This window comes from Myxocyprinus asiaticus, chromosome 36 (genome assembly GCF_019703515.2).
Source record: "Myxocyprinus asiaticus isolate MX2 ecotype Aquarium Trade chromosome 36, UBuf_Myxa_2, whole genome shotgun sequence".
Lineage (NCBI taxonomy): Eukaryota > Metazoa > Chordata > Actinopteri > Cypriniformes > Catostomidae > Myxocyprinus > Myxocyprinus asiaticus.
Genome location: NC_059379.1, coordinates 10,203,421 through 10,222,769, shown reverse-complemented (window position 1 = coordinate 10,222,769; position 19,349 = coordinate 10,203,421). Strand labels below are relative to the sequence as shown.

At 38.8% G+C, this 19,349-nt stretch overlaps 1 protein-coding gene across 4 annotated transcripts in view; it reads right to left on the bottom strand.

Annotated features, from left to right (window-relative positions):
* The window catches only part of LOC127426925 (E3 ubiquitin-protein ligase rnf213-beta-like), a 41,978-nt gene that overhangs the window by 11,579 nt on the left and 11,050 nt on the right, over nucleotides 1–19,349 (bottom strand). For all 4 annotated transcript variants that reach the window (XM_051674086.1, XM_051674087.1, XM_051674088.1 and 1 more), the window contains exons 19-46: nucleotides 19,105–19,322; nucleotides 18,758–18,901; nucleotides 18,407–18,559; nucleotides 16,186–17,386; nucleotides 15,896–16,080; nucleotides 15,614–15,769; nucleotides 11,605–15,510; nucleotides 11,338–11,474; nucleotides 11,094–11,192; nucleotides 10,829–10,962; nucleotides 10,614–10,730; nucleotides 10,470–10,519; nucleotides 10,208–10,364; nucleotides 9,933–10,068; nucleotides 9,563–9,751; nucleotides 9,178–9,311; nucleotides 8,536–8,711; nucleotides 8,236–8,439; nucleotides 7,723–7,910; nucleotides 7,476–7,596; nucleotides 7,142–7,242; nucleotides 5,829–6,011; nucleotides 5,542–5,687; nucleotides 4,306–4,405; nucleotides 3,989–4,100; nucleotides 3,580–3,796; nucleotides 384–574; nucleotides 105–227 (exon numbers count right to left, since the gene is read on the bottom strand). In XM_051674086.1, coding sequence (XP_051530046.1) covers nucleotides 105–227; nucleotides 384–574; nucleotides 3,580–3,796; nucleotides 3,989–4,100; nucleotides 4,306–4,405; nucleotides 5,542–5,687; nucleotides 5,829–6,011; nucleotides 7,142–7,242; nucleotides 7,476–7,596; nucleotides 7,723–7,910; nucleotides 8,236–8,439; nucleotides 8,536–8,711; nucleotides 9,178–9,311; nucleotides 9,563–9,751; nucleotides 9,933–10,068; nucleotides 10,208–10,364; nucleotides 10,470–10,519; nucleotides 10,614–10,730; nucleotides 10,829–10,962; nucleotides 11,094–11,192; nucleotides 11,338–11,474; nucleotides 11,605–15,510; nucleotides 15,614–15,769; nucleotides 15,896–16,080; nucleotides 16,186–17,386; nucleotides 18,407–18,559; nucleotides 18,758–18,901; nucleotides 19,105–19,322 — 8,978 coding nt within the window. The remainder of the gene's footprint in view (nucleotides 1–104; nucleotides 228–383; nucleotides 575–3,579; nucleotides 3,797–3,988; nucleotides 4,101–4,305; nucleotides 4,406–5,541; nucleotides 5,688–5,828; nucleotides 6,012–7,141; nucleotides 7,243–7,475; nucleotides 7,597–7,722; nucleotides 7,911–8,235; nucleotides 8,440–8,535; nucleotides 8,712–9,177; nucleotides 9,312–9,562; nucleotides 9,752–9,932; nucleotides 10,069–10,207; nucleotides 10,365–10,469; nucleotides 10,520–10,613; nucleotides 10,731–10,828; nucleotides 10,963–11,093; nucleotides 11,193–11,337; nucleotides 11,475–11,604; nucleotides 15,511–15,613; nucleotides 15,770–15,895; nucleotides 16,081–16,185; nucleotides 17,387–18,406; nucleotides 18,560–18,757; nucleotides 18,902–19,104; nucleotides 19,323–19,349) is intronic.

The following is a 19,349-nucleotide window of genomic DNA, read 5'->3' as shown; positions in this document are numbered from 1 at the left end:
TGGTGTGAATGGGCCTTATGTCTTTAGTCTTACCTGTAGGAGGTTTTGATCACACAATGTGTTTTTGTATATGTTGTATGTTAAGTATAGCAATAAACTCTGACCTGTAGGGCATCTTTGAGTCCATCTGTCCTGCCTTCCTGCAGTGCTCGTCCTACTCCATCTCTTAGAATCCGGTATGACTGGCCACAACACAAAAACCGATCCACCTCAGCAGGAATCAACCTCTGCAGAAAGGAGAAAACCACAGTGAGCTGCTAACTTCTTTTTGAAAATTGAAATTCCTTAAAAAATAATTAAATAAATCAATCAAAAATGATCTTATTTCTACAGATTGCATGAACCACTCTAAACTTGACAAAGATTATTTTAAACGGTCATACATGAAGGCGTAGTATCTCCGTAGGGAAGACCCATTCATAATCAGCGCTGTTGATCAGCGCTTGTACACAGTCCATGCCAGCTTGTCTGTTGAGTGTTCGGAGCAGGTAAACTTTGTACCAGTCACTGTCACAGTACAGATACACAGCCTTCACCTGCTCCAAAAGCTTTACCTCTACAATATCACAATTACCTATAAGACACCAAACATATGCAAGATAAAGCACAATATATCTATCCACCTAAAAAGACAACACAGTTTTTTAAATGTGATTCCTTTAAGCATTACAATCAAACAAAAACAGGTGTTTTAGTGGACACCTTTATCACATAAACTCATATTTGATAGTGATAAAGTCATATATTTGAATAAGATTATATGAAAAGGAAATAATAATTCTCTCATAATTTTTTCAATCATGAAGTCTCAAACTCGTATGACTTTTATTCTTCCATGGAACAAAAGTGAAGCTCTTTTGATGAAGATATGATGTACATGCAAAACAAGTGAATGTGGACCACATTTTTTAAGATCCAAAAAGGACATAAAGGCAGCATAAAGGCTCCAGTGGTTTAATCCATATCTTCTGAAGCAATCTGGGCTTTGTTTCCCAAAAATATCGTCTAAGCAGATCATGGAATCCATCTTACGATTCATCTTAGTTATTCAGCATGCTTTCCAAAGCCATCGTAAATAGTACTTGATAGTTCTTGAAAATGGTCGTAGATTTACGAGAGCAGGGGTGCTCACACTTTTATAGCATGAGATCTACTTTTTAGATCTACCATGCAAAATATAAATATACATTGTAGGCATAGTTGTCAAGATACCAACATTTCAGTAGTCGGAACCAATACCTGTGACTTTTTTTTATTCTCGATGCAAAAACTAATATTTTCTAATTTGTTTATTGGGTAAACATTGTTTCAAGATCTCAAGTAATTATTCAAGACAAGGAAACAGTCAGTAATAAAATAAGAACACAAAACAAATGAAGAAAACTGCTTAAAATTTCTAATAACAGTATCAATTATTCAAGTAAATATTCTTATATTCTCATGGATTATAGGTCTTAACTGTTTTAACTTAACCACCATAATGCATTCATATTTTATTTTAAAGCTACTAAAGCTATCCAGCCAAGAGCAATGAATGGTTTTCTTGTTTTCTAGTTATTTTTGTTAATATTAAATGACATATACAGTGGCAGGTCTATCAGGCTGCATTTACACTGCAAGACCAGTCGTACGTGATCGATGTAATAAGCACCCCTGCTCTAGAGTAATCGTGGAGCGCTAAGAGCACCATAAAGAGTCACCTGCAGGACACGAAATTACACTTAATACAATTTAATACAATAAAAATGATGAAGATTACACTTAATGCAGAATACAATGAGAATTCAATATCAGCTACCTTTAGGTTTTGTCTACTTTTATATTAATCAACAATTAAAAATTATCATAAATAAATGGACAAAATAGATAAATGAACGAATAGAAAAATGGACTAATAAATAAATTGTGTGGACGACCACGTAGTTGGTGACAGATTTTTTTTTTAAAAACAGTGGAGATACAATGACGAGCGACACTACACTGTCACATTTCAGCACTTCACATATACGGACAGCGATTCAGTGGGGGCCGAATGGGGGCCAATTTTTGGAGGGTTTTAAAGCAGAAATGTGAAGCTTATAATTTTATAAAAGCACTTACATAAAATCTTGTCTTAAAACTCATGTATTATTTGAGCTGTAAAGTTGTTTAAATTGTCATTTTTACAGTCACTTTAGGGTTTGTTTACATTACATCATCATGGCAACACAGTTGTAAAATTAGCTATAACTTTACACAGAAAAGGTTAGTAAGTGATTTTTTCACTCTAAAATCATGTTAACACAAATATTATTTCTGTCTTGTAGCTAAATGTTTGAAACAGTGAGTATTTAAAAAAAAAAATTGGCCCCCATTGCAATAGCTGTAAGAGGCACTCACTGTAACCCAGATTTGTGCTTTTTTTTTAAAGAAAAGGAGGGACGAGTCAAAATAAATTTTTGTGGTAATCAATATTATGCAACAAATGGTGCTGATTGAGCTTAACTTGTATTGAACCCGGAACAGTCATTTTAAGAGCATCCTCGCATGTTTTTGTTAAGTGCAGCTTTGGGAAATGCTTGTAAAAAATAACGAACATTCATAAAATCGCTCTTAACGCTCTTAAACTCTAAACTCAATTGGTATTGGGATATGAGGCCCTGATTGGTTCTGGGTGAGAACAGACTAAATATAACTCATTTTTCACTCTAAATCTTGACATCTGCAGTCTCCATGGTGATTATGATTTCAAGTTCAATTGCACTTCCAAGAGCTCTGCACATGCATTAAATATCTGTTTGTGTTCAGCAGAAGAAAGAAAGTCATATGAGTTTAAGACAGCATAAAGGTGAGTAAATGATGAGAGAATTTTTATTTTTGGATGAACTAGTCCTTTAATTTGTTTTGTAATTGTGTAATGTTTTCCACTTTTTAATGACAAACATTTTATTTTAACAAAATGTTTTATTTTATTTATTTTTTCTCCCCAATTTAGCATGCCCAATACCCAATGCGCTATAGGTTATCGTGGTGGCATAGTGACTTGCCTCAATCCGGGTGGTGGAGGACGAATCTCAGTTGCCTCCGCGTCTGAGACAGTCAATCTGCGCATCTTATCATGTGGCTTGTTGAGCGCGTTACCGCGGAGACCTAGCACATGTGGAGGCTCACGCTATTCTCTGCGGCATCCACACACAACTCACCATGCGCCCCACCAAGAGCGAGAACCACATTATAGCGACCACGAGGAGGTTAACCCAACGTGACTCTACCCACCCTAGCAACCGGGCCAATTGGTTGCTTAAGAAGCCTGACTGGAGTCACTCAGCACGCCCTGGATTCGAACTTGCAACTATAGGTGTGGTAGTCAGCGTCTTTACTTGCTGAGCTACCCAGCCCCCCATTGACAAACATAGTTGAGAGAGAACAGGAAACTACAATGAGAGAGAGGAGAATGGGACGGGAACACGACCTGGACTGGAATTGAACCGCGGTCCGGAATCAAAAACCCACACTGCCCAAAAAGCTGTGGCTTGGATGAGACCATTTATTTTGCTATCAGCAACTGCCACAAAATGGTCACAATTAAGGACCCCTTACCAATTCTTTGGTTAATAGCTTTGGACAGGATTTGGGCAGCAGAGTCCAGACACATTCTAAGGTGAGCCATAGACAGCAGAAACTCAGCTGGGTCATGCTGTCTAGAAGGCGTCAGTTTACGAGCCACTCGGCTGAGGAACTTCACATTATCCTGAAGACATCTAGGGTTCTCTTGCGCATCTTCAGCTCCATTTAATCCAGAACAGAGCAGGGAATCCTGAATGAACACACATCTGCTTTTAGACACGAACATGCAGAGCTTAAACAATAATTAAACTGGCTCAAAGAAGGATAAAACTGTAACTGTAGCTGGAAGTAATAGTGATGATTGCCTTCAATAATGAGTGAACATGTGTTGCAAAGACCTCTGGGACTGGTAGAGCTACAAAAGGGTGGGATTATCACACACCTGGAAACAGTTAACAAAGAGCCGATAGAGTTCAGTTCTGTCCTCTTGGTCAAGAAGCTTGTTCTCCAGGTCTTCTAAGTACCTTTGAATATGCTTTTTCGCCTGTTTGAAGCTGGAGAGATTACTTTATATTAAACTGTGATCTTGATGAGGAAACTCAAGAGTGTTAAGCAAAACTCTCAAAACAATTGCGAAGATGATATCTCAGTACATAAAGTCATTTCTGCATCTTTAAAGTAACAAAAACAGCAAGTAACATATGCATGAGTGTGTATGTACAGTAGGTATGACTGTTATTGCAGTATAGAAGTAGGCACCTGTACTGCAGAAGGAGTTTGGGCAGCACAGAGCGCACCACAGGGCTCTGGTCAACACACTCCAAAAAAGGGGTGAGCTCTCTGGTCTTATAAACATCTCCTGTAACATATGAACATATAGAGAGTAAATCATTTTTTGTGTTGGACCTTTTCAATGAATCAGTTGGTCTAGTTTACAACACTGGTGTATTTGATTCGTTCATAAACTGGACTGATCCAGTTCTTAAGTCAAATACATAAGACTCCATGATCCAGTTTCAGTGGTTAAAGGAATATTCCGGGTTCAGTACAAATTAAGCTCAATCGACAGTATTTGTGGCGTAATGTTGATTACCACAAAAATGAATTTCGACTCGTCCCTCCTTTTTTTTAAAAAGCAAAAATTGAGGTTACAGTGAGGCATTTACAACGGAAGTGAATGGGGCCAATTTTTGGAAATCTGAACCATATAATGTTATAGAAGCACTTGTATTAATTCTTCTGTTAAAACTCATGCATTATTTGAGTTGTAAAGTTGTTTAAATCATAATTTTTTTTTACAGTCATTTTAGGGTTTATGGGTTTGTTGACATTACATCGTCATGGTAACCAAGTTGTTAAATTGGCTATAACTTTACACAGAAAAGGTTAGTAAGCGAATTTGTCAAACTAAAATCATGTTTATGAGAATATCCTTTATGTCTTGTGGCTATACTTTTGAAACAGTGAGTATTTTATCGTTAAAAATTGCCCCCCATTCACTTGCATTCTAAGTGCCTCGATGTAACCAAGATTTTTGCTTTTTTTTTAAGAAAAGGAGGGAATTAATACATTTTTGTGGTAATCAATATTATGTCACAAATGCTGTTGATTGAGCTTAACTTGCATTGAACCCGGAAACAATCCTTTAAACAGCTCACTGAAGGGAAAGATTATCAGTGAATAATGATACATTTTGGTCTTTGTCTCATCTAAAACTATTCTGTAGACTTAGATAGCAGTGTACAAGCTGTACGGACAACTTTTATGACACTTTTATGGTGCTTTTGCATCCTTTCAGAAGCTGAAAAACTGCAGTATATATACACTGTAATTGCATGGAATAGAGCGTCCAATTACACTCTTCAAAACATCCCCCTTTATGTTCCACGGAAGAAAGAAAGTCATATCAGTTGGGAAACACATGAGTAAATGATGACAGAATTCTAATTTTGGGGTGCACTATCCCCTTAATAGACCACAATGTTATACACCCACCTTGTGCTGAGATGAGGAGAGAGAAAAGCAGTTCCACCAGGTCCTCTGGGGGGTCTTGTTTATCAGTCAGAAAAAAACGAGAGACCAGCTCCAGGAAAAAGCTGTTGCAACATTTCCTTATCTCTTTATGCTGCCTCAGGGCTAAACTGTAAAAGACACAGAATCAAACATTCAACTAAAATTAAACTACAGTAATGAAGTGAACTGTCCCTTATAATGAATAAAAACTGTAAAGAACAATTGTCTTGTTTCATTTAATGGGTTCCAGAGATTAGAGTTAAACTCACTCTACTTTTCTGGAGACAGCGGGCTGGTAGTTGTTGGGCAGATGTTCTCTACACAAGGGACAATACACAGATCCTTCTCTCTCTGTGGATCTCTTCAGACAGGACAGACAGAACACATGCTTACAAGGAAGTGCAGTGGGCTCTGACAGATCTAATCGACACACTGGACACTTCACACCAAACCTGTAAAGGAGGAGCACACAGAATCAATAATAAAAGGAATTATTACTGCTAAAAGGGAACTGAGTGGACTGGGATGATATGTAATGCATAATGTACAGTCAGCAGGACATTATTATTATCAGCATTTGTTCTTCTGAGCAATGTTTTCATTTTCTTCCTTTAATTGAGCATTCCTGAGCATCTGGCCATCTATAAAAAGGGTTATGCTCAACCAGGGTTCCCACTCTTTTCAAGCACAATTTTCCAGGACATTTAACGTGCCACATGGTTGTAATATTTAAGCAAAAACACATGAGAGGTCATTACAACTGTGTTTATTGGAGGGTTATTTCATAGGGTCCTACCTGTGGTAATGGTGGTATAAGCGGACTATGATCGTTGAATTATAAAAAAACTATTTAAATACCAAGGTGTTAAGTCCGCATCATCACCATGCTACTACCTCCAGTGTGAATTCATTTTCCAAATTTTTTTTTTGTTGTTGTCTTAAGTTTACAACTGAAATGTTTTTGAAGTTAACACTACAGCAGTGTTGGAACTAAAAAAAATTGCACTATATCAATACTTGTACATGTTACAGAAACCTTGTCAGCCACACAATCAAAATATTTTATTATACTAAAATATTTTGCAGGATAAATAAATCTTTTCCAGGACATTTTGGTATTTTTCTCATTTTCCGTTACTTTTCCATTACTGAAAAACTGCATTGCAAAATTCCAGGATTTCCAGGACGTGTGGGAACCCTGCCAACATAAAATTGGTACTGAAATCATCAGTGGCCATTTTAGTACAGTTTTTGAACTGCAAGACCAAGGAGTGATACGTGAGAGCACCAATATGTTGCTATGGACAACAGTGAAATATAGTTTAGCTATCATTATACAAAACTATTTGGCTGCTCAATGCCATGATTAACCAATCCAAATCAAGTATTTCAGATAACCATGTAAAAGAAATAAGCTGACAGAAAAACATGGTGTATTAAAAATGGTACAGGCAAAAAGCAGTTTGTAAAGTCAAATATTTCACAATTCTATAATAAATTAAATAATTGGAATAGCAATAGTTTTCAATAAAATAAAGCATATTTTTATTTTCTAATACAGCTCAGTAAAATTCAAGTTTACCGCAGTTCTCTACTGATGGACTCATCGTGATAACCATTGAGAATGCGGATGATTTGCTGAAGATTGTCTTTGCTCCTCAAATCAGGAGAACCATACATCAACTGTGATAGAAGAAAAAGAAGAAGCATATCTACTTAGGACTTTTAGGGTTTCTGGAAAATGGTTACGCCTAAAACTTCCTTTGACATTTCTTTAAAGGATAATCAGCATTAAGAATCTATTTTGGAACAGGATTTGCTTATTCATGTTAATCATATTTTGTAAAATCATTAATGAACATTGAATTCTCTGACAAAATCGAATGAACGGAGTAGACAGGAAGTCTAAGAATCACCCCATGTAACTGGCTGCAGTGTTTCAGAGTCAGTGCTTCTATCCTCTCATCTCCTAATTTCATCTTGACTATCACCTGCTCAATGAAGGCAGCCACTAGCAGTAACCCATGCCACACAGACCTAAGAGAGTAAAGGGCATATAAAAATGTATCATGACATATTTATGCACCATTATGTTATATTTAGCATAGAATGGGTGATCATGACTTCTTCTGTTTTTGAAATTCTGCAACATAATCTTCTCACTTTATAGTGTCAAGCTGGTTCAGACAGCCTGGGCTGCAAAGGGCACAGTAGCTTGGATTAAGCACTCTCTCTAAACACGGCTGCAGCTGCTCAACTCTACGCAAGAAGGTCCGGCATGCAGATATTGATGTTACAGGTAGGAGCTTTGTTTCATCGACACAGATACCAACAGCCAGAATGTCCTCACACTGTAATAAAACAACACAAAAGAAATCTCTCTCAATCCCATGAAACGTGACTTCATTTAGATTTAGTGGTTTTATTACACTCAAGAGTTATATTTGGTCTGTTAGTAGTTATATTAGAATATAAAAGTACCGTAGCTGAAATAGGTACTGGGATCTAAGTCATCAGCATATTTTGTGTTTTGTATGCTGGGATTCTTAGGTTCCCCCAACAAGCTTCTTAGCAAGCTAAATCAGCGTGACTTTCGTGGTCAGTTACATTTAAACCGGTAAACCATGGCCATACTGGTCCAGCAAGGCTTTTACACTACCACCTCTGAGTTCTCACCATATCAGGAGCTTCTCTCTTTTGTCTTTGCTGCTGGATGATTTGGACCAGCTGAGGGTTAAGCTGAAGTGCATGTGATAATGTATCCAGACGTGGTGCATAGATTTGGGCTGCTGCAAGGATCCAAGATGGAGAAAGCTCAGGGGTTACTGACATCTCCTTCTGCAGATCATACACACAACCAAGCACTGCAGTGTAGAAGACCTTTAAGCAAAAGGCACACATACCAATATTAGAACAACAGAACAAACAAATGTATTGAACAAAAATAAAAAAATAAAACATATGTGTAAATCTCACCCCTAGCTCTTCCTTAGACTGGATTTTATATGACAGAAGCACATAGTCAGTCAAGTAGCGCTGACCCAACTCAAGTCTCTCTCCCTCTGAAAGTTTATCAATATAGCTGCCCAGTCTACTGCTTGAAACAGCACTAACAAACTGCTGAATCTTTGCTTTGTTGCCTTGCTCAGTGCCTGAAAGAAAATGTTCCAGAATTAAAGGGACATTTCATCAAAAAGATACAATTCTATTACCATTTCCCCCTACTTATGTTGTTTGAATTCTATATTGCTTTATTCCATGGAACACAAAAGGAGATGTTAGGCAAAATTCATTGTCTGGTAAAAAAAAAGATGCAAAAAAAGTGAATGGTGAAAGAGGCTGTTATTCTGCCTAGCTTTTCCTTATTCTTCAACAGAAGAAAGAAAGTCATATAGGCTTGGAACAAAATGAGGGGGGGGGAATTATAATAGAATTGTAACTTTTTGGTGAAGTATCTCTTTAAACATTTTAGACGCAGTTAAAAGGAAAAGCATGGAGAATGTTGTATTGAGAATATCCTAAAGTTGCATGTGTTTTACATTCAATGCATGTATGTGGTATCTGGTTAGCTAACTGGCCAATTGAAGCCAACCGCAAATGACAGAAAAGAAAATTTACCTCGTATAAACTCTAATTCCTCCCACAAACTTTGGCAGAATTTTTTTATCAGCCAGCTAAAAGGAGCAGCACAAGAGCGTTCCTCCTCTCCAATAAACAGGTGACACTGCACGTTAATCTCCTGCTCTGGAGCACTAATGGAGAAAAAGCCCACATCATCAGTTCCAGTTAGACATTTGAAAGCTTTTTAACGCCTCTAACAAAAATCAATAAGCAGTGCAAAAAATCATTTTAATGGCAGTAACAGCTATCCACACATCATAATCTCGAAGTGTCTCTTTTCCATTATATCTAAATGTAACAAGTGTTAGAACATCTTTTTCTTTAGGCATTCCACACAAAAAAATCTGCAGTGTTTACTAAGGTTTTTAAGCATTTTAAATACCTTGCACTTTGTGAAAGGGTTAGGTCAAGGAGTTGTTGATCTTCAAATATATCAAGCCAGAACTTGACCAGCCCCTCGCTGAGATTTTCCCCATACAGTAGGTTCAAGTTGTGGTCTCTGTCCAACACTTCTAACACTCGTGCTAGCACTGGGGTCAAAACACACTGTGCACTACGCCACAAAGTGTGGCTGAACACAAACACACACAAAAAAAAAAAACATTGTTGATGAAGCTAGATAGATTAAAAATAGCCAGACAAACAGGTAGATTTTATTTTATTGTTTGTCACTTATTTCTTTTCTTTCTTTTCATAGGGTTGTTTTTTATTTTTATTATGGGGTCTGGTGTGGCAATGGAGTACTACATTACCGAAGAGTTCCGCCTTCCTGTAAAGCTTCACGGTTCTTTGCCGCTTTATAGGCCCAGTCATTTGGATTAGGAATCAGCTCCTCCTTCCGCATCAGCGCAGTCACCAGCCGCCATAACAACACTTTCTGGAACCGTACTGAAAACACACATATAAACCACATTTGTAGCCATAAATGTGATATATTCTCACACTTTCTAGTTTCAGTAATACTTTACAATAATACATATTTAATAGGCTAAATTTGTAACAGCGAAGGGCCATTAAACCAACTAACCTCCTCTCCTACCAGGGTCCTCCCTCAGAAGACAAAACAATATGTTCATGCGCTCCATACTCCTTGATGTTCTTTTGCCTGTATCTCTTAGTACTGACACAGCTTTCTGGGTGCAGGATCTCATGAGGGACAAACTGTGTAGACATGCTGAATTTCCCTGCCAACCAAATACACATAGTGTTTCAGTCAAAAGGTTTGAAATTATCTCTGATGCATATGTTTAAAACTTTTCCATGCATCTGTAAGCTTCAAAGGCATTTACCTTCTGACCTCGTGGTCCAATCATATCCATTTCTTCTGAATCTTTGACATCTGTAAAAGAATAGTGTTTTTCTTGCATCTCATTATAAAACGATTTTTCCATTTTTTTGAAGGAATTGTTGTTCTAATTATTGCATTATAATACCTGATTCCATTGTCTGCAAGATGAGTTTACTAATAGGTATTCCACAAAAAGCCTTTAGATCTAAACTCATGTCATCGGAATCTCTGAGGTCATCAATATGTGCAGATAGCCAAACTCCTTCAGCAAAAAAGATTTAAAAAAACAAATTAAAAATATTTATTTGACAATATCTAATATCCTGCAAATGTTTTTCCAGCCAATATAGTTCCACTTACCTCCTTGAAAGCCTATGTACTTGTTGCCACTCATTGTACATTGCTGCCCAATTCTGGAAAGCTTTGTGATGAACACTGTATAGAAGTTGTAGTCATTTGACTTTAGGGACAAAATTTCATTCATGGTACAGTATCTGAGGACAGAGGAGTGACACATGAATGGTCATACACGCAGATTTTAATATGGCAAGACAACAATTAAAATCCACACATTCTAAAAGTAGTTATTGGAGTTTTTTCAAACTACCAGCATCAAAGGACTTACTTTGCTGAAGCAATAAGTTCATTTTTCCACAAGGACTCCTCCATGTCCATCTGAACCAGCAGAATATGTAGAGAGAGCCCAGCATCTTTCAGGAAGGACCTGTGGGGAAAAAAGAGGTAAAATATTTTTGATTTGTGAACCATTTGTGGCTAAAGTGAAAGATACAAATTACTAAATAAATTCTAGAGATAGCATAAATCATATAAACTTTGCAGGGTGTTTATAAATGATGACTGATTTATACCGTATTTTGCTGCAAAAAGAGGCTTCTGTGTCAAATTGGTGTAAAGAGAGCAGAAGAAGCTGTTCAGTGGACAAACCCAAGGCTGGGGCAAGCCTTCTCACATCAGCTCCAGTAAGAAGACTGGAGAATGTTGTTACCTAAAAGAAATAACATGAAACATGAAATAAGACATGAAATCAAGTTTATTACAAGTGGAAATCATAACAAACTTCTAAACAATGATACATACATTTATTATCAGCAAACGTCTACAAAAGTGAACATTACCTCTAAGAATCTGTTCTTGTCTTGATCGGTCTTGTTCAAATGGCTATCCATCAAGTCTCTGAGAGATTTATGGCTTTGCTGATGGAAATATATTCTCTGAAGTTTGTCTTTTTCCTGATTTCCAAATTCTGAATACTTCAGCCTCAGTAAAGAGTCTGGTGTGGCACAGTTCAAAAGAAAGCTTTTGGCAGTTTCAAAGGCTTCCTCTTCCTCATCCATGGTTTCGATGGACACCATGTGCTCTTTTGTCCCAAGGTCATGAAGATCTTCATCCATTTTCACAAGCTCAGAAGCATCTCCAAGAGTGCCAGTGTTTTTAATTTCTGCATCGTCTGCCTTGCTGTCAACCTCAATTAAGACACAGTCTCCTTCCACCTCTTCAGGAAATGTCCTCATTTCTATATGTGACTCTTTGCCAGTCACATCTTTATCTTCACCAATTATTGTGTGATAAGCCTCACATTCCTCTCTCTTCCTGCCTATATCCTTATCCATTAAAATGTTAGAGCCCTCTTTACCTGGTTCACTATTGATGTAATTCTTGGACATAGGTTCATTGATTTTAATAGCTTTATCATGGCCCTGTTTTTGTACTTTCTCTAAAGCCTGGAGGAGTGCACTGGCACAAGCATCATCATGAAAACCAACAAAGGCATCTGACTGGCTGAAGTTTGCTCCAGTAGATTCAGATTGCTGAAGTCTTGTGAACTTCTGTGCCCATTTTTTGAGTTTTTCCAAAACTCTGTGCTGCCAAGGAGTCAAATCTGTACTCCTATTAACTTTGTGTTTCTCAAGCCTGTTTTTCAGAGGGACAGGAAACCTTTTGTAGACTTTTTCCTGGTCCTCCACCACAACCAGTCTAAAGTCCCTGTGAACTCGGCACTTTACTCTATGTGAACCAAGCCCCAAGTCGACATACTGCTGTCCACTGAAGTAGACATAGTATTGATTCAAAGCATCATAGAGGCTCTCGTACAGATTGAGGAGATTCAATAGGATGACAGTTCGGCCGGTCTCCATGCATGCCTTTATTCGACTAACATTGCGACATATCTGGGCATACTCCTGGTCCTTTGGAAATCCTGAACCAAACACAATTTCAGGGCACGTGAAGTTCTGCTTCGAGAAAATATGGTGTTGGATAATGTACAAGGCAGCATTGTTAGTTGTGAGCAAAAGAAGGTACCGGCACTCTTCGTCATTGTGGTGGTCAAGATTTTGTTCAATCATTTTCAATGTACTTGGCCTTTGGATTACTTGAAAACTCTGGAAGAGGTCCCGGAAGTAATCAAGTGGATCAAAACAATCCCTTTGTCCGCTGAAGTTTCTCAAAACGGCTTTTGCCAACACACTGTCAGATGGTTCTTGATCTGAAATTTTGACTGTAGCAAAAATCATTTTTACCAAGCTATAATAATCTCGGAGTCCAAAAAACAGTTCGTCGTCACTTTTACAGATTTTTAGGAAGCCCTTTGCCAACTTTGGCAGGAGGTGCTTGATTTTGAGAAGAACAGTTTTGGAGGATGAGCAGATTCCTTCGGCTGTCTCTGCTAAGTCTTTCTCACTTGGGTCCCAACGGGACACAAAAATGCCTCTGTTCATTTTTGCTGGGTCAAGAGCCCAGTTTGAGATTCCAACAAATCCAACTTTCATGTATGGCTGTGGTCTCTCACTGTCTATGCATCCATCCTCTAGAAGAGGATGCAATGTCTTCAGTGGCATCTGAGGAGAGTCCTCTGCAAGTCCTATTTCATCCAGCACAACTACCGATACATACTCATCTAAGTTCTTATCTTTTTGGAAACGGGCACAGTTCCGAAAGGTTCCAATGATCCCTTCAGGGCTTGAGTGAGGGCTGCATTGGAAAGACACCATGTGAACCTCTTTGAGTTTCTTGAATAAGTCACAGTGAGAGGCCTGACGCTGCATGGCATCTGCTACAACAGTCTTGGCAAGAGATTTTGAACTCCCTGGCTTGCCAACCAGAAAGAGAGGAATTTTCAACTCAATACAGACCACCATGAGGAAAACATTCTCTTTCAAAGCTAGATTTTTAGCAATTGTTTCTCTTGTTTTAATGTTTTCAAGGAAAAAGTCTTGGCATGAAGATATCACCTGCTCCAGTGATTCTTCAGAGTTGAATGGAAAAGGAAATCTTTTACTGACAGCCGAGAGGTAAGGACCTTTGTTTTCAAGTGACGGGTAGTAGCAAACACCCACGGCAAGCACCAAGCATTTTAAGGTCATCTCTTCCATTTTGATACAGTAGTTATTTGGAAAAATATCATCTCTGTGCGTATAGAACCAAACCAGGACACACATAGATCTCTCCACATCCCTAAGACTTACAAAGCTGCATTCATCTGCTTGTTTGCGCATATATCTTTGAGAGGCAGCCAGAACTTCTGTGATCACTTTCTGGCATGTAAGAGGCAATCCATGATCTCTCATTTGTTTTTGCACAATCTGACGAATATAAGACAGTTCAGTTGAATCACTTAACTGCCCAAAATCCCATACCAGAGGCACCATGCTTGGGGGTAAAGGGTGTACACGGTAGACAAGCTGTCTCATGGGAACTTTACCAAGGCGATCCTCAGTTTCCTCAGCTTTCACTCTGTATCCAAGGCCAGCTCGCTCCAAGCGATCAACCATTGCAGTGCTGTGTCTTCTGTAGGGATTGCAGGCAGCAATAATTTTCAGACCAGAATTTTTCTTCAAAGGGTATCCCTGAACAGTTTTGTCACATAGAACCTCCTTGATGGCAAAGATTGCTTCGGTTGTGTTGGCTTCATCAAAAAACAAAACTGTGTCAAGATTGTATTTTTTGCGATTGTTTTGAGCAAGTTCTTCTGCCTCCCTCACCATTGAATAGATAGTCTCAGATGTAGTACCTCCATGAACTTTGACTAGTTTCATGTTTTGAACATCTTTGCCTTCACGTTGTAGATCACAGAGAAAGCGCACAAGCCGTGTCTTCCCACAACCAGTTTCTCCCATGATGATCACTGGGATCTCACATCTGAATCGCATATGAATAGCCAAAATCTTCATGACATTGTCAGCAGTAAGTTCATACGTAGGGTCTGGATCAAACTGCCCTTTTTTCCAGCCTTTTTGTGCTCCAACAACAAAGGAAATTCTTTGTATTTTGTCTTCTCTGCGCAGGTTGTCAAAGTCCTCAGAAAGGTTAATTCTTTGTCGCTCAAGGCCTGAATGGAGCTCTTGTGACATCACATTTTCCATTAACACTTTGCCACTTTGTGGATCGACTGCATTGAGAATTGTTCCACTTTTCCTCACATGAAATCCTAAGAAAGACATTGTCAAATGGTCAGCATTGAAAAAGATGTATGGGTGAGATTCATTTTCCCATCGCTTCCGAATAGCTAGTTTAGCGAAGATATCTGCCTTATCTTCATTCTCAGAGAAAAAGGAGGGGCTCTGGTCAGAGATGTCAATGGACGGGGATGCAAAGTCTCGAGCCATGTGAATCATGAATTTTACTATGAAGTCCTTGAAGCCACTTAAGTTGTCAGCAAGAAAGTCTGGATCACAAAATGTGGAATCCTCACAGTCTTTAAGCTGAAGGTTAAGAAACCAAGTAAAGTGCTTTAGTTCTGCCCATGATGGGTCCTTCAAGCCACAGTTTGCCAAAAGATGATGGAGACAGTCAACTGGATCACCTTCCACAGACTGAGTTTGATATATGAAACGATCCAAGTTCGAATTCCGATTAAATCTCTTCAAGTACTGGTAAGGTCTCTGAATGCCTTCACTCTGAAACTCTCCCCTATCCATCAGGGGATCTAAGGATGTATAACCCTCTCTCTTTTTCCAGTTCTCCAAAGCTTTAGGGGGTCTGCAGAAGATAGTAGGTAGTGAATGCATAAATCCATAGTGTGTCTGTATACGGAAAAATACACATAAAGGTTAGTGTGAACATTAAACAGCTTTAAATATGATGGGAGAAGTTAAAGAAATGAAAAAGCCCAAACAAGATTTGCACCTCAATTTGGGTCTGACTGTTGAGACTGGGACCACGTTGAAGTGCTTCAATTGCCACCAAGTGAGCTGCATTTCTCCGCCATATATTTCCCTTACTGTCACAAAGACATCCTAGAACAAGCAATTTGAAGAGAAACTCCTCCAAACCACAACGCACCTGTAGAAACAATTAATTGATTCAAAATATCCTAAATGTCAAAAGAAATGTTGTAAACGTTATAGTTTATATTAATGCATGCTATAATATAGCAAAATTATTATTATTGAAAATGATCAAACATACTGCCGCAGTATCAATGTGCAACAGCACAGGGTCCTGTTCTCTCAGTGGAGTCAGTCTCTGGGACAGAGTTTGGACAAATCCATCCATGTCAACACAGGGCTCTATGAGTCTGATTGTTAGACAGGTTGCTGTTGGAAAGTCTCTTTTGAACCGCTCAAACAGACGCTTGACATACAGTGACTTTCCTGCATCAAGATTAGGAAGAAATTGCAAAGAAAGAAGAGTATCAGCATTAGATATCTTGTCTGTTACTAAACCTATTATTTAAGACATCAAATCCTAATACATACCCACAGCTGGACGTTCAGATGCAATCATCCAGACTGAGAGTTTGCCTGGATAGACATGTGAGTAACTGACAAGCTTAGATGGGATATGAAAATGATGCCGAAGGTAGTCTTTGCATCTTTCTGCAGATATACACAGACCTGTCTGCACCTTAAAGTTGCTGAAGAAAGAAGGAACATATCTATCTTGGTTTATAGGACAGACCATCACTAGACGGTAATGAGGCCCAGCACTCTTTTCTAGTGTCTCAAAGCATTCCACCATGGCCACACTCACATCATAGGTCAATGCTCCTGGATTGACCAGAGTGTAAATCTTCTGATGATTGCTTGCAGTACCCTGGAATGCTAGACATCGACGAAGGAAGATCTCCATCTCCTCTTCAGTTGTCTCCTCCTGGCACACAAATACCTCATCAGTTGTAGGAAGAGGATGCTCTGGGCTCTCTGTGTAAAATGACAGTGTGGTAATAATCAATTCTGCTTCAGGACACTGGACAAGGTTTGGCCTTCCCTCTTGTAGAATAGGAGGAATCTTGCGTTTGACGTGCGTTTGATCCATGGCAGACAGACTGGAGAGGAACCGTGCAAGTGTTTCAACATCCACATGGTGGTTGAGGAATCTGGACATGTTCTCTTTAAATTGCTTCCATAGGTCCTCCAAACATTCCATGCCTTTCACAACATCTGGTAAACTTAAGCTCATGTCCATGTCAATATCACTGTTCTGTTCTGATTCCTCTACCACATCACCTTCATCCATAAATTCCATAGTCTCTGATGCTGTTTCAAATGCCTCTCTGATGTCATTTAAGGTGCAGTCTGGTTTAACAGGGGCCAAAAGATGCCACATTTGTTGTGGCACAGGTTTCCTTTTGATACTGATACTGTTGACCCATTCACAAAGATAGACAATTTGCTCAGAAGTGTAATGATTTAATACATAGTACTGAGAGCGTATCTTAGATAGATGTGTGCACCAGTCTTCATGCAAGTCCTCAAGGGAGCGACACAGCTTTTGAAGCTCCTCAACTACTTCACCCTGATATACAACATACTTTCGTAACTGCGAAAAACTAACTTGAATGCAGGTTTGCTCTTCGTGGTTGCATCTTATCTGTGCTCCCCAGTCTCTGAAGATCATATTACCTGATGTGCGCAACCGCAGGAGGATGCGACCCATCCTCTGGACACCTTCAAAAATCTACAGGATGAAAAATAGGTAACTCTTTACAAAAATTAACTTCATTTAAATAAATGAATAGTTCACCCAAAAATGATAATTCCCTTATCATTTACTCCCCCTTATGCCATCACAAATGGTTTGGCCTTTCTTTCTTTCACAGAACACCAACAAAGATATTTTGATGGAGATATGATGTCCTTTACTACCATCTACTGCTGGAATCTTCAAACTGCTAATGTAGGAACATAATTTAGACCTTGTGCTGGAAACAGATGTGAATCAAAAATGTTTTAGCGCAACTGTCTATTTTTCAGGAAAATAGAAAATTGCACTCTGCGCCACATCATTAACAGACAATACACCCAGTTTGCACGCACACACCCACAGATAGTGGAAACACTCCCACCCACTTGAGCTTTGTGCTGACATGAAAATTGCGCTTAGAATTAGTGACGTTGCGCACGGTTGTTGTGCTTTGCCCTGCGCACCATCATGAAAATAGACCCCATACCTCAAAATAAATTTTTTGGTCTGTGAACAGGGGACTCTCCTCAACCACCACCAGTATGCAGCATCCACCTGGATGATGCATCGGAAGCCATAATGCGCCAGTATGCTCACCACACACCAGCTATTGGTGGAGAGGAGAGAGTAGAGTTATAGAGCCAATTAGTGGATGGGGATTATTAGGAGGCCATGATTGAGAAGGGCCAATGGGGGGAATTTAGCCAGGACACCGGGGTTACACCCCTACTCTTTACGAGAAGTGCTCTAGGATTTTTAATGACCACAGAGAGTCAGAAACTCCGTTTAACGTCTCGTCCGAAGGATGGGGTGAGCTATTTTTTAACTACAGAATATTCTTTTTAAGTTACATAAATCTAGAGGTGCATCATGTGCATGTGAAATGGTGGAATCTGGAATGTTATTGAGAACATCTACAATATGGCATAATTTATATTCATTATATATTATTCATATTTTCAGATATCAAATAGTTTTAAATTTATTGCAAAGGATGGTGGATAATGTACCCACTTGAGTGAACCTGTTGACTTGCTCCCTTCCATGCTCTCCTTTAGATGACATCAGCATGAGCTTATTCTGCAGCTCTAAAAGTTCATTAAGACTGTATGTCTTTGTTTGCGCATCCTTCATCACCTTCACATAAAAGGCATTGTCCAAACCTGTCTACAAACATATCACAACAAGACATTGTTCTATTTTTAATTGGATACTTACAAACTCACATATTCTACAGAATGTCTGTTTAATATACTATTTTTATTGATTTAAATAAACATAATGTTGAAGGTGTCAGAAATTCATTTTAAGCCACTGAGCATTTGTCTTTGAAACACATACATTTTTAAACTAGTCTCTACTCACTTTTCCAGTGAAATCCACAGGCCATCCTACATGATACACGCCTCCAGTGTTGATGGCTAAGGCCAGGGAAAGAGAGGATTGCTCAACAGAGCCATGAGTTTCCCTTAAACCTTTTAGCCAGTCCAGCCATCGACACGAGTCTCTCTGTGTACAAGGCATAAATTGAAATGTTCCATGATCGTGATTTACGAGGTTCGATTTGCATTAACAACACGTGTTCAGCATAATTCTGCGTAGAAGAGCATATTGAGCAACTTCTCATTGGAAGATTAGACTACTACAAAATAATTACTGATTGTTAAAAAAAAATGCATTCGACCAAACGAAGTTTAGCATCACAAACTAACCAGTTTAGCCAGGAGTTTGTCATCTTTGTCAAGGGTGTCCCATACTTGCTTAGCATAGGACATAAATTCTTCAAACCCTGCACTGTTGGGAAGTGAGTAAATCAAAGGGCCGTAGCCCACCACAGCGGTCTCAAAACTGGCCAGCCTATCAATGTCTGCATCATTCTCCCCTACAGAAATTGTGGCCAGTTCCATAAAGACTTTCAGGTCTCTCAAACCTGGATGAAATCAAAGATTAAAGAACC